Below are 14,131 nucleotides of genomic sequence, written 5' to 3'. Positions count from 1 at the left end.
TTCGCTTTTCTCTCTATGCTTTCAATTGCTAACAATATAATTTTTGTTACAGTGTAGTGTGCTGGAAGTGACAACAGCTCCCGAAAAGTGAGCATAATAGTTACCAAATTGCTGATCGATAAATATGTGGTTATGATGCAGCTACAACATGATGGGGACTTTTTTTCCTTTCTCCTACTGTTAGGTACACTATTGCTCTGTGTTGTGCCCAACAACGTCCTGAAGCTGCTTTAAAACTGTAAACCACGACCTCTGATGATTCATTGCTTTATTATCTATACCGGTTGTGAAAACTTGCTGACTTTCGGTTGTATCAACAGTAAATAAATACAGTATGAAGCACCATATGCTACAATAATGCACCTGACAATACCCAGCCCTAATGCACAGTATGTGTGTAGGAATGTGTGAACAAGTGTAATCTGTACTCACTGACTGCTGTGGTTCCACTGCACACACAGTGGCTTGCTGCGATTGGCTGTCTCCAGCAGCTTGAACTCGAGCAGGATGGGCTGGTCCAAGTGTCCGCCCACAAACGTCTGGTTGTTGTAGACAGAGACACTGACCACTGGGGAGTTCATTACCGGGTGTCGAGGAAGCCTGAGGGAGACAGAGTGAGTTACTGCACATCTACTAGATAAGACAGAGCAGAGTTTGATGTCCTGTTTAGGATGGTTTAAAAAAAAGGAAAGACAAGGTGAGGGGAGAGGAAAAGGACTTAAATGGCTGTTTAATGACAACTACTGAAAACTGGATGGTTTGTTACTTTTGTTATTAAACTCAAAGGTGAGGAAACGTAGAGCTGAGGGGGAGAGGGATGGGAGGAGAGGGAGAGAGAAATGAGATACCGTGAGAGAAAGAGAGAGAAGAAACGAGTCAGGGGATGGGAACATCAACTTGGCATTCTCCCTGTTTTTTTTTACACTTTATAGACAAAATGATTTATGGCATTTATTACGATTTATTTATTTATTTGTTTTTTAAATAAAATGCCATAAAGTTGTTGGTCATCATTAAAGATGAAGAAATTTAGTGCAGAATGTGTTTCTAATCACGTGTTGCTCCTGTTATATAAAAGCAATTTTGGTGTACTGTTTGTCACTGAATAAAAGACACATGGGTAATCCGGATTTCTAGATCCAGCATGCTTAGCGGGTTCAGAGGTGCTGTAATCAGATTTTTATTGTTCTGAGTGTGATTGATTCCCACCTCACTCCTCGTCGGTCTGTGTGATACTTGGGGGGGAGCGCGCCGCCCAGACTGCGATAAATCAGCAGGATGACGATGGTGATGGGCGGCTCTGGCATTGAAACAGTGCGTCTGGCTGCAGTGTATTCTCCTGTCTGATTGACTGAGACACCGACAGGGGCGGTCGCAGCGCTTTTTGGGGATGAGGCTAAAATGGAAAAGTCTGTGTGAGTATACAGTCTTAGTTTCAACAGCTTACAGTATAAAGCCTTTAGTTCTGCTTGAGCTTTTGTGCTTACGCTCTTTCTCTGTCCGCTCCTTCTCCTTCCAGTTGTGATGTTGCTGCTGTCGTTGTGGCACCAGGGCAGCAGGGGGCAGTATCACATGAGTATAGGGATCCCACAGAGCCTGGCCCCGGAACAAGGTGTTGTGGTAACGTGGAAAACGCCGCCGCACATGGGTCTGGTTCTCCACCCGGTCCAGGTTCATGACTGACAAACAAACAGGCAGCAAAAAACTAACATGAACGACATTTTTGGACACGGTATGTGCAGTAGGTGTTTGTTAATATGCAGTACATACACAGGAAAATGTCTTTGACCAAGTAATTATGAAACCTTGCTATAATTACCTGACACGCTGAAATAACAGTAAGATTATATCTCACACCACAGGCAGCATTTGGGGGGGTGGGGTGTATTGAGCACTAAAGACCTGCCCCCTATTTAAAGATAGCCCAAGTTTCATTATATTTTCTCAGAGAGGGGTAATGTTATTGGTCCATGTTGTACGATAAATAACTATTTATTTCTGCACTGGACAGCACAGTTGAGCACTTAATCATTTTAACAAAGATAAAGCATGTGTTATCTTGGTAGCATTCAATAACGCACTGCATTGTAAACCACGCGTCTTAGCTATTTAAGAAGCTGGTCGAAGCATCATGGGAACTGTGGTTGTTTACGGGTAACCTGTTTTTTATTTTTGTTAAAATGATAGAGTTCAGTTTTTATAAGCCACTTCTTTAGTAGATTTATCTTTAACAAATAAGATCTACAGCAAATCTCACTATGCTGTAATGTATCTCATTTCAGGTACACACATTCCAGCACAGGGCAAACGCCCAAATAAATATAATTTGCTACTTTGCCTTTATCAGGGTGTTTTACTTACAAAACTAATTTAATTAAATGCCTACAAAATATGCTTTAAAACAAGTTAAAAAAAGAAAAAAAAAGTGCAGACTTGTACAGTAAAACACACACTACTACATACAGTTACTACACATCGCATATTCACGTTTAATTTATTTGCTAAATACAGGATCAGCAAGTTAAAAGTGATTTTTACACTTCTCCTGCCATCTGAGAATAGTGTGAGCAACTGTGATAGGAACTTTAATTCCTCTGGAACAATAGCACCTTTACCCTGTTTTATACAGTGAAGCAGATTTCTTGGTGTTTGACCTTATGGCACACAAGAAAATTGCTGCACACAGGCCGAAATTACCCAGTGAATCATACCTCCGACGTTCTGTTTATTGTTGTATTTTCAATTTGGTATCATAATAGATACTTGTGAGTTTTTAAGTCTATTATGACCTACTGGTATTTTGGAAAGTGTCTGTTCAGTGATTATACAGTGTAATACAAAAGTGATGAAATGTTCCCCACTTTCATGAAGAAACAGTTTCCGCCGGTCGTCAGTGAGCAAACTGTTACCTCGGTCCCCAGCACAAAATTTAAGTTCAATAAATGATTTTTGTGAAACCTACAGCATGTTTGAAACTTACTAAAACAAAGGTTGATGAAAAATTTGACCATAACCACACTAGCTATTGTTTTTATTGGTTCAAAACTACACAAGTTATAAAGTGTCCTCTCAGCTCTCTGATAGGCTAAATCATGACAACGATGTAAAACTTGATTTACATACAATTAAAGCTTGGCAATATATCGATATGATATTGATATTCTAATGTGAGACTTGACAATGTCTCAAAGTGATGTAATCTTTTGAAATAACCATACTATTATGACTGCTCTTTTATTTGCCTTTATCCACTAAGTCAAGTCATTATATCCACATTACTGATGATTATTTATCGAAAATCTTATTGTGTAAATCTTGTAGTGAAAACACCAGTAGCCAACATCTTACAAGATCAGTATGGAGGTATTTGGTCAAAAATATTGTGATATTTGATTTTCTCAATATTGCTCATCCATACATTCCATCTAAGGGGAAACCTGAACTGCCTGTGCCAATAAAGCAATTTATTTACTGTAGATTTAGGAGAGCTATAGGAGCCCACTACCCATGGTGCCTGATGTAAGAACAGAGCCAATACCAGATCCATAAACACACACACACACACACACACACACACAAAATCACAAAGGAGCAGAGGAAGTGTCGTATTATGGGAAATGAGGTGGCGAACAGGAAGTACATAGTCAATGTGGAGTGTTCAATAATGAGTGAACACTTGACCAAGCAAGCAGAAGTGGACCAGCACTCAATACAGAGAGAGAAAAGAGATCATTCAATATAACAGACATCCGTGTGTGCGTGTGTGCGTGCGTCTTCATGCCTGCCTGTTGAGAGGAGTGTCTGTTTTTCTAATTTTAAGAGTCTATAATGACAATTTTTATGGAGAAATGGTTAATTGGTGAAATAAAATTGAAAATTTGGCATTTTAATGACCAAACACAGCAATAAACCAAAATACTTAACAGGAACTCATATATTGGGAGCTAACAGATGGGTGTGTGTCATGTCTATCCATATCTTTTCCCATATAATTCATTCTATCCCCTGTGGCTGAGAGCATTAACTGTCTGTGTTTGTGTGTGTAGGAGTGTGAAATTTAGCGTTGGCTGTATTTCTTGTTCCCTCTGCTTTCACCGCTGCTGCTAATTGTTTGCTGTTCGCCAGGGGATCTGCATCAGGCTGTCAGTTTAAGATTATCTAACAGCATTTTGGATAAAATCCAGAGGGGTAACATATACAGTGAAGTAAGAGAGAGATGAGAGTCACACAGAAAATGAATAAAAGCAGGCAACTCAATGTTGTCCAAGCCTACTTTGTATTTTCTTCAGGTCTGGGATTAACTGTATCGCCAAACTACACTGGGAGAAGCTGGCGAGCCAAGATTTACTAGATGGCAACTTTGATGAGTTTCATGAGTTTGGGGTGTATGATATTTGACAGGAATTCAATCTGTGTGTGTAGCTAAGAGCATTAACTGAGTGTGAAATTCATTGTCTGGCCTCGTCGCTGCCAGAGCTGCTGCTGTTGCTATTTCAACACCTATTGTGAGATTAACTACTTTTTTGTTGTTGTGGCACAAATTATTGAACAGTATTTTCTACACTGCTTATGTGACAGCAGAATGTGGAGAACGAGCAAAACATACAAGCGACAGGATGCCAGAAAATACATGACACAGGAACCTGGCCAAACCTTGCGGATGTGCGGTACATGTAAGGGAGTGTGTGTGTGTGTCTGTATGCTTGTCTGTGAGAGCTATCTGACCCACTTTTAATTCACAGTAAGTTTGAAAAAATAAACATTTTCGCAAGGTTCTGTCTAATAAATTCCAGCATATCAGTGTATGTGTGTGTGTGTTTGTACTTGTCTGTTGCTCTATGTGTGTGAGCGTGTGTGTGTGTTTGGCATCTGTAAATCTACTGTAAATGATGTATGCTGGCCAGTGCTACAGGGCTTTAGGGTTTTTATGTGTGTGCTGGAAGCATTAGCTGCTCTGTGTGTGTGTGTGTGTGTGTGTGTAGGAGTGTGAAATTCATCTCTCTGTGCCGCTGCCAGCGTTCTGGCTGTGCCATCATCATTTGCATTAGCGCTGTTCATCTCCCGCTTTACAATGAGTCATTCTAGCTGATTTCACAGCAGTGATTTACAGTATTATGAGAAAAGCGCAGCTAATCGTTTGTAAAGATTTTATACCGTCTTGGTCTGTCTTATTGACTAGTGATTTGCTTTTTTATTATGTCTCTGTGAGTGTGTGTGTAGTCATTCTGGACTCACCTATGTTTGGAGCAACCAGTGCCACAGGGTTGAGGTAGGTGAGCTTCATGTTCTGGGCCAGATTCTGGGCATATTGCTCCAGCAGCTCTGTCAGCTCAGCTGGACCGCCGCCCGGGATGTGGTTCTGACTCTGAGCGAGAGCCCGCCAAAGCCCAGAGGTACCAGGACCCAACAGCACACTGCAGCCCCGCACAATATTCTGCAAACAGCAAAAGATGACAAGTCGTAAAAAGAAAGACAAGAAATAGAGGGAGGAAGTAGAGATCTGCTTTCCAGCAGATGCTTTAAGTAACACGAGTCAACATCTGGGATCAGGAGAGGGAAAGAGATATTTTTCTGTGCTGACACCAGATAAAATCCTCAATGTCTCTGAGAACGCAACAGTAAATCCTCATAGAGCGTGTTAAGAAAAAAGAGAGAAAAAAATAAGTTGAGTTTGTTACTGATTCTGGTCCAGCAGATAAGGAAACAGATGTAAGTCCTGACCCCAATTATAGAACATTTAACCACAGTGATGTCTCCATTTTTACACATTGCCTCCATTTCAATGCTTTCATGGAAAATTTGTGTCATGATTGAAACCTGTTAAAGATAATCTAGACTGCACAGCCTTGCAAAATGTTCAGAACAAAGAGTAATATCAGAGATCAAGAAAGAGAGAGAGAAGGAGAGAGAAAAAGCGAGAGAGACAGATAGAGAGAGAGAGAGTGAGATAGAGAGTGAGAGAGAGAGAGAGAGAGAGAGAGAGAGAGAGAGAGAGAGAGAGAGAGAAGGACGAAAGTGTTCAATATGATTCCTTGCAGTCTGACTGCACCAGAACCAATAAAGCACTGCAGTCTCACATAATGCTCTGGGGAGAAAGAAATGCACAAGAAAACCTTCAGACAAACAAGGAAAACAATAAACAGTGCAGTATAGGAAGAAGGTGGTGAATTGCAGAGGGAGAGGAAAGTCAAAAACACAGGTTGTGGATAAATAAGCAGCAAGGAGAAAAAAGGAAAGTGAGAGAAGAAGCAATAGAAAAAGGCTCACGCTTGGCTCAGAGATGCAGGAAAACAGAGAGAAGGATGGACAAGGAGTCAGGTGTGATGAGGTGGAAAGTGTGAGCGAGGAGGAGTGATTGTCGGAGGCAGGAGACAGAACATGAGACAAAATGGATGATCATAAGAGACAGATGCTTAAAGGTAGATTACACAGGATTGTCAGTTACTGTTTGTAAACAAGCTCGCCAGCAAAAGTGGAAGTAAAAGCCAAACCCCGGATTCACTCTGGTTTCGCCTCAGTATAATTATGCTTTTTTGGTGCTGTGCCTCTTGGATGCCTGCTGCTTACAGTCTGGCACCTGGCTGCTACCTTTTATAAAGTCCAGACCTCACCTAAGCGCCATGTGGGTACACACCCATAAAAATTCCAAGGACAGAAAATAAGAGGAAAATAGAAAAACACAGGCAGAGGGCAGAGTCTCTGCAGAAGAATAAGCAATCACTGTATGAGTCTATACATTTTTTTTTTTGAAAATCCTGCATAGTACATCTTTAAAGATTGTGTGCTGATCTGTCACCACTGCTTAGAATATATACTGTCTCTGCGTTCTTTAGAGGCGCATTAAACATAAAGATGTAATGGTGGATCCAATCAGGCTGCACACAGCAGGAACTCATCCGGTCTGTATTTATCTCTTGGAAAAGAAGAAGGGGGAAAAACATTGGAGGATAACAAAAGGACAGAGACGTGAAGAGTTTTAAAGAGGCAGCAGATGACAGGATTACAGGCTGAGAAGGAGGCACAGGGTGCACAAAGGCTGAATGAGAGGAAACGTGGATGACAGTTTGGAACATAATGCTAGCCTAATCTGTTAAACAAACATTAGATGTGCCACTCAAACAGCAACACATTGTCATATCCAAACCATTTAGAATAAATTATTTTATTTTAGAAATGGATCTGTTATTGGCCAAAAGAGTTATTGCTTTTTCAGGGAAAAAGGTTGGAAAGCCAAGTACAGGTAAATTTAGATTTCTGAATTAACTACAACTCTGCCCCTAAAAAATTACATAAGCTATCAGGGGAACATCTGGGGCTCCTTCATATGTACAGATTTTTGTTTTTCTTTGTTTATCTGTGTATGGATTTGTCAGTACATGTATACATGTTCTAGTGAGTTTGCATGTGTATGTCCTTGTTGTTGCCAATATCAGTAAAGACACTGATTGAAAAAGTAGTATATTTTGTTTTTTATTCTTTTATGTTTTTAAAATTAACTCAGTTCCCCTCTCTTTTCACCCTTCATTTATGCTAAAGAGATCCTACTATGAGAAACAATTGTATTACCAGCCTGTTAGGACCATTGTCCAATACACGGGGGCCATAATGAATGCCAGATGTTTTAATTAATACTACAGAATGTTTAATATCTGCTTTTCGCTCCCTCATTTTAAAAACATGTTTCTGCTGTGTACTTGATGAGACATGAGTCGTGTCTGGAGGTGCAGCAGTCTCCAGTGGATCTGATCACAGCTTAAATATGAAAGATTTCTTCCTCCATTCATCACTACATTCCTGATGCAAAAACTCGTTTTCCCTTTGCCTTCCTTTGTTTCTCCTGCAGCCACAGGGCTCTGTCACCACCGCTGGGTTACTATAGTAACTGTGTTCGACATTACTGTACCTGTTCGTCGTCTGGCCTAATAGCTGCTGTTTAAAGTGAGGTGTCAAGTATTACCAGATATATATATATATATATATATATATATATATATATATATATATATATACATTTTGTTTTAATGGGGAGAAAAAATGGGCTGTCTGCAGCTCCACTTCAGTGGTGCTGGGGTAAACCAGAGCCGCCTCATTAACTTGACATGACGAGGTATAGCGGCATGACTGCTTTAGAGCCAGAGGTTACAAGCGAGGCGAGCTCATGCTTTGTTCCGGAAATCGTAAAATGACAATAAAGATCATAACAGTACCACTGAGACAACATATAGCTGCATTATGTTGCTGTAAACCAGCAAACCAAATGTTAATCCCTAATGGTTTTATATCTGATTTACTGTCAGGTGAAGTGGTAGAGTGAAATGTCAGGCAGGAAAAGGTTTTCATTTCACTCACTATGGGATGTCATTAATGCTACTGCTGTGTTGCTATAGCGACTGTCCTTGTTAGCCAAAGATTACGTATTGATTACATGAAACAATGTGCTGTTTAAGGTGTGAAGCTACGATTGTGGAGCATTTGAGCAAAATGTTCATTTAAGGACTGTTATGAATGAGTTTTTTATCACAAGGACTAATTTACACTTTGTTATTAAATATATTTTATTTAATGAGTCAGACCCTGACAGATGGTGTTTGTAGGAGGAGGGTGTAAAAGAAACACTTACACTGAACAGCATCCTTCCTCTTTTGTTGATAGTGTTATAACTGGAGCCACAGCGTGTATCTAGGATTCGGTGTGTGCAACAGGTGTGTTTTTAAATCAGATAAACTTGAGTACTTTTATTTTATCGTTTTCCTCAGAGGAAAAGATACACCCTTTTCCTTTTAATCCACTAAATTAACAACACAGAAGATGAAAGGTGATGCCTATACCCCATGCCTTAAATCAGAAAAGTTCTTTCTCCCTACACATGAGGGACAGAGGGAAGCTGGCTGGGCCTAATAATAAAGGAACAATATAAATGAAATTCTGTTCAAAAGCTCAACTCTATCTTCAAATATGTTTTTATATAATTACTTTGAGACATAATCTTTGGTTCAAACTATGGGATGCTACCACAGCCACTCAGTTTCTATAGCAACTCATTCATAGCTGTATAACAATGACAGTATGAATGATTCCAGCACTGCAGGGTGTGGCAATTTCTGCTAGTTATTAGGTGGCGTAATCCTCCCTTTTGTCATAAATAATGAAATGCTTCCCTGTGTCAACTGTCGAAAAATGTGTGAACAAAGAGCTTTTTAACTGCCCACCGTGGCCCCTATTGAGTTAATCACCTCCCAGCTATAAACTCATCAGCTAAAGATAAATTAATTGAAATGTCATAAAGTGAGAGATTACCATTCAACACTGGGGAAATTCCATATTTTATACCTCTTCTTCTAATACTATTACTGTTATTACTACCACTACTGTTACTGCTAATAAACAATACAAATCTGTTTATTGTAGCAAATGTGACACTGTGCATTTGAATGACAGGGAAAGATGTTCAACAATTCGATTTAACCAAGATTTGATATAAAAAATTTTCTCCAAGAATGAAAAAATACACACTATCTTCAGCTTGTTAATTTCACATCACCGTTTCCATAGTGATATACAACTTGTCAATTACTGACACACGGTCCAGTAAATAGAAACAGTAGTTTATCAGGTAAAACAGGACTTTATGTTACATCTTCAGCCACCTACTTGTGATATATGCACAACTCATTTCCTGTCAGCCAAATTTGATGTATAAGCAAAATATTTATATCAAAATGATATGGAGATCTCTGCTAGCTCCTTTATGTCAAAACGCCAACATGTTAAAATGATCCTGTGTCAGCTCCTCAGCTGAAGCTGTCGTATCAGGTAAAATGAGAGTCTGCCAGTTAATATGGAGAGATGACACGTAGCAATATTTCATGAGCTTCTGTCACTGCATCGCCATAGCAACATTACCTCCCATTTCAGAGAAAAGCCATCTCGTTGTACTATCTTGTCACTTGGTCTGTACCTCATAAAGGTGTGCTGTATCAATCATATTCACTGTTTTAAATAACAGCAGCTATTTTATGTCTTCTGGTAGATTTTTGAGCTGAGGTTGCCAGTAGCAAAAAATATAGTGTAAAACTAGTCCTTAAAGTCCTTAAAATAACTTAAATGTCATATTAATCATTAAAATATCCATTTGTGAAGGTAGAATATCGCTGCTGTCGGGTTCAAACCTCCTATCTCAAAAATCGCTATTTTTTAAGAATTAAAAAACCCCCCACTGTTTTTAAAGGATCCAGTGGAGATAGAAGATTTAGTCACAACCTTTTCAATATACATTTTATTGACTGAGAAATGGTAAAACCCACTGGTAGAAGTAGAGGGGGACCAATAAAATTATTTTATGAAAAAAAAAAAAAAGATGTAGCCCAAAAGTTTCTCCCCATCAACTACTATTACCAAAATGTTGATCAGTTTGTTGATCCCACTTGTCTTGGTTAATAATGACAATTAAGTCAGTTCAAAACAGAGCTGCAGAGTGACAGCAAGGAGTTTCATAACATGTTTGGATTTTCACACGTTAAAAATTAACAGCGCAAACTGATTATTGGCTTCACACTTCAGTATCTGGCCTATCTTTCAAACAACCTTTCACAGGTTGCACATTTGCTGTATTTTGAACACAATTCAATTTATCTCTCACCAATGTTAAAATATTAAAAGTGAGCATTTTAAATGATCAAAAACATCAATACAACTACACATCAGACTATTTCCAACCATTTAATCACACTCTTACAAGTAGTGTCTATTATACGGTAAAATCATTTCCCCATGAATTTCTGTGTCCGGCTGTGCTAAGAATGCTGCTGTCCAATCTTTTCCCAAAGTTGTATCTTCAATAAGAAGAGCAAGGTGTATTTTAGCAGCCAACAGCCATTGTTTAATATACCTGTGTATGCACCACTGTACCTCAGCAAGAAACTACACAAATGTATGAATATCAGACTAAAGCACACAGAGCGAGTGTTTGGTAAACTGAAAAGGAGTGAAAAGGATAATTCAATCATGTGTTCTTCTTCTTACCTCATTAAAATGTGCGTCCTGAGTAGCGGTAAGTCCAAAGCCGCTCTGTTGAGTCTCGAATGTCAGGAGGCGGGACAGCAACCGCTCAGCGATCTGCAGGTCATTGCCGTAGAGTCGGGCGGTTGCCTCAGTGACGTCGCGGAGCTGGTGTGCAAGTTTCTTCTCCATAATGGTGTTCAGTTCTGTCTCATTACGCTCCAAGGACTCAAGCTAAACACACAGACACCAACAAAACATGAAAAAGTTCGTACCCCCCCCCCCCCTTTTTTTTACAAGCATTTAAAAATTACCGAGATTTAATATGACAACATTGTTATGTACAGCAACACTACTGCCTGTCAACAAAGAGGTATTTATTGAAGCCTCACTTCATTTAAAGCTGCTTACAGTCCAAAACCTTTACCACCTCTGTTCCAGATCTTACATGAATGATGCCTTCAGCCACAAAAATAGAATAGTCCTTTACTTCCCATGCCATCCCCATTTGTTAGTTAATATTTGTTGTGTTAGTGAAAGTACTCTACATACAGCAGCATTGAGCTCCACAAATGGAGGTGAGGTGCAGTTGTAAAGGGCTGGCTCCAGCCATCCTCTCTCTACATCACAGTGTCTGATGGCCGCACCTGCAAGGACGAGAAACAGGACATCTTTTCACAAGGATACGGCATAAGTGAGTCCGCTGAAGTAAAAAAAAACAGACATTAGGTTGTATGTAATACAGCAGTTGCGTTAAGAATTTCTTTTTGTCTGTAATTTTGATGGACAGGGTCGTAAAAATTCTGCCATGCTCGTTTTCATTATTTAATGATAAGAGTATGTACTTAATAGCATTTTATTTTCATTCATCCATTTTCTTCTTCTGAATAGTTAATATGAAGAATAAGCATATGGACTATGCATTTATGCAGGCATGGAGAGGAAATATTGAGATGGAGAGTCTGTGAGGTCACTGTTTGGGTCAACGTGACATGAAGCATTGCACAATGATATATAGTGATTTAATTGCCCGATGTGTTGGCTAAAGCCAGCTAAACAACAAGGTCATGTACCTGAGATCAAAGAGAGGACTCCACAATGGCTAATTCATATGCACACACCAGCTACTGGGCAGGGGTGTGAATTACTTTAAGTTACAGTCAATCGCAAATATATCAAAAATATATGGTTAAATGTTACCTCTGTATACATAGCTATGTGTTTGAATGCAATTATGTTAGTGTGTAGTGTGTATGGGTGCGCACGAACCGACAGAGCCTTTGGGGCAAGGCACCGCAGCAGGCAGATTGAACTTGGTCCGAGGCCACCAGATCCCCTGAGTGATGGTTTTTGGACAACCATCATAAATGACTGCAGAGAGAAAGAACATTACTTAAAATCATCCTTATCAGTTCCATGAACTTTTCAATTAAAAACATAACAAAAACTAATGATATGAAAATGTTTTTCTTTTCACTAGCAGAGAAGAAAATAAAATTGGATGTGAGAGAATAAAATACCAGCTACAAATTAAAGGAAGTAATTACAAGAGGGACACTGGAAAGTGGCAAAGCTGCACAGAAAAAAAAAACAGACACAAAAACAGGAATAACTGGAAGATGTTAAATAGAAGATGAATACAATCAAAAGGTTTTTGTTATTTTTTGGCTTGGACACAAGATTGACAAACAAGGAGATTTTGAAAGAAAGAATAAAAGAATAAACTGGAATCCTATAATTACACAGTTCTGATTAAATATATTGGAAGCTCAGTTGTGCCTCATTATTTTCATTCATGTCGGTTTTCTCCGTGAATAATTTACTCAGTCTGAATACCAGTTTTTAATCCATTTTGAAAATTATACATTGTCTTTATATTGCAACAGACAGTTTTCTGTACCACTTCCCAAGAGACAATCATGCTAAAGAAAAAAGAAAGTAAGAAATTATTTAGGCTATTGTTGGAGAACAACACTGGCAAACTTTAATATAAAATCCTAGTTTGCAAACCAATCTTCTAAAGCAGACAATTTTTCTTCTTTTGTCAGTGAACCACAAAGGAGCTGCAAGACTTGTGAGACATTTTTAACCATCAAAATAAAGTATTTGGGGAAAAATGTTTCTGTCAATAATGTTCTTTTGACATGATGTGCTTCCTGCTAAGCAACTCACTGTTACAAGAACACAATGCAGCAGCAAGGTGCTCCTTTTATATCTCCCTCTTTTTTCATAACCACCTGCATGTGTGTCAGATGTTATACTCAGGCCATGGACAGAACTGTTAGGTAAACCATTTTTTAACACACGCATTCTCACCTTCACAGCCTGAATTCGTGACCTCAGCGAAGGGGCTGTCACATATGTTGCACTGGCGACCAATCACGCCAGGCCTACACTGACACTGGCCTGTCTCTGGATCACATGACCGCGAGAAGGAACCCACCGGGTAGCAATCACATGGCAGGCAGGTGTCAGAGCTCCGCAGACGGTAGTGAAACTCCTGAATACACACACACAGACACGGAGGGTTTGCATAAATTAGACACACAGATCAAACTCAGTTACACTAATGCAAAATGCCAAGGTGCCAAGAATAGTGTCAGCAGTTACATCACCACATGCTTTAGGGCAAGACTTATACAATGACACAAAAGGAGAGCTGGCTGTAACAGAGACATGAACACAAAAGCAACAATCCGTGCATAATGTGTTAATGAGCAGAGGTAAAAGAAAGCAGTTAATTATTTAGTTTGCTAAATAAAGCTTTGGAAAAAGACTGAGAGTGCTCCCATAGAGGATGACGGTGCAGCTGTTTCATTTTCTGAAGTCCCCCTTGATTTTAAATGTGTTTATCAAAACGATGTTTGACCACTACTGTGCAGAATGACGCAGACTGTTTTCACATAGATCTGCTGAAGGTGAAATGTTTCTCTGTGCTCACCTTTTATCTCAATTAAGGCACCTACAAGCATGATTCGATTAGACATCACAACTAGTTTGGAATTTAATCGTGGTTCAATATGCAGATTACAAAAGTGTCATATGTAAACTTGAAGCATCCAGAACATAAATTACTCTAAATGGACTTATCTATTAAGTGGGAGGCATGTTGTGTTTAGGAGTTAAAGTTTTC

General features: G+C 39.3%; 1 protein-coding gene across 1 annotated transcript in view; it reads right to left on the bottom strand.

Annotated features, from left to right (window-relative positions):
* Window positions 1-14,131, bottom strand: part of celsr3 (cadherin, EGF LAG seven-pass G-type receptor 3) — a 125,432-nt gene that overhangs the window by 23,028 nt on the left and 88,273 nt on the right. The window contains exons 17-24 of the mRNA XM_042492564.1: window positions 13,315-13,498; window positions 12,268-12,369; window positions 11,551-11,645; window positions 11,023-11,232; window positions 5,236-5,434; window positions 1,488-1,679; window positions 1,210-1,396; window positions 433-600 (exon numbers count right to left, since the gene is read on the bottom strand). Coding sequence (XP_042348498.1) covers window positions 433-600; window positions 1,210-1,396; window positions 1,488-1,679; window positions 5,236-5,434; window positions 11,023-11,232; window positions 11,551-11,645; window positions 12,268-12,369; window positions 13,315-13,498 — 1,337 coding nt within the window. The remainder of the gene's footprint in view (window positions 1-432; window positions 601-1,209; window positions 1,397-1,487; window positions 1,680-5,235; window positions 5,435-11,022; window positions 11,233-11,550; window positions 11,646-12,267; window positions 12,370-13,314; window positions 13,499-14,131) is intronic.

Source organism: Plectropomus leopardus, chromosome 8 (genome assembly GCF_008729295.1).
Source record: "Plectropomus leopardus isolate mb chromosome 8, YSFRI_Pleo_2.0, whole genome shotgun sequence".
Classification (NCBI taxonomy): Eukaryota; Metazoa; Chordata; class Actinopteri; order Perciformes; family Serranidae; genus Plectropomus; species Plectropomus leopardus.
Note: the sequence above shows the minus strand (reverse complement) of the source record. Positions and strands in the feature narration are given on the sequence as shown.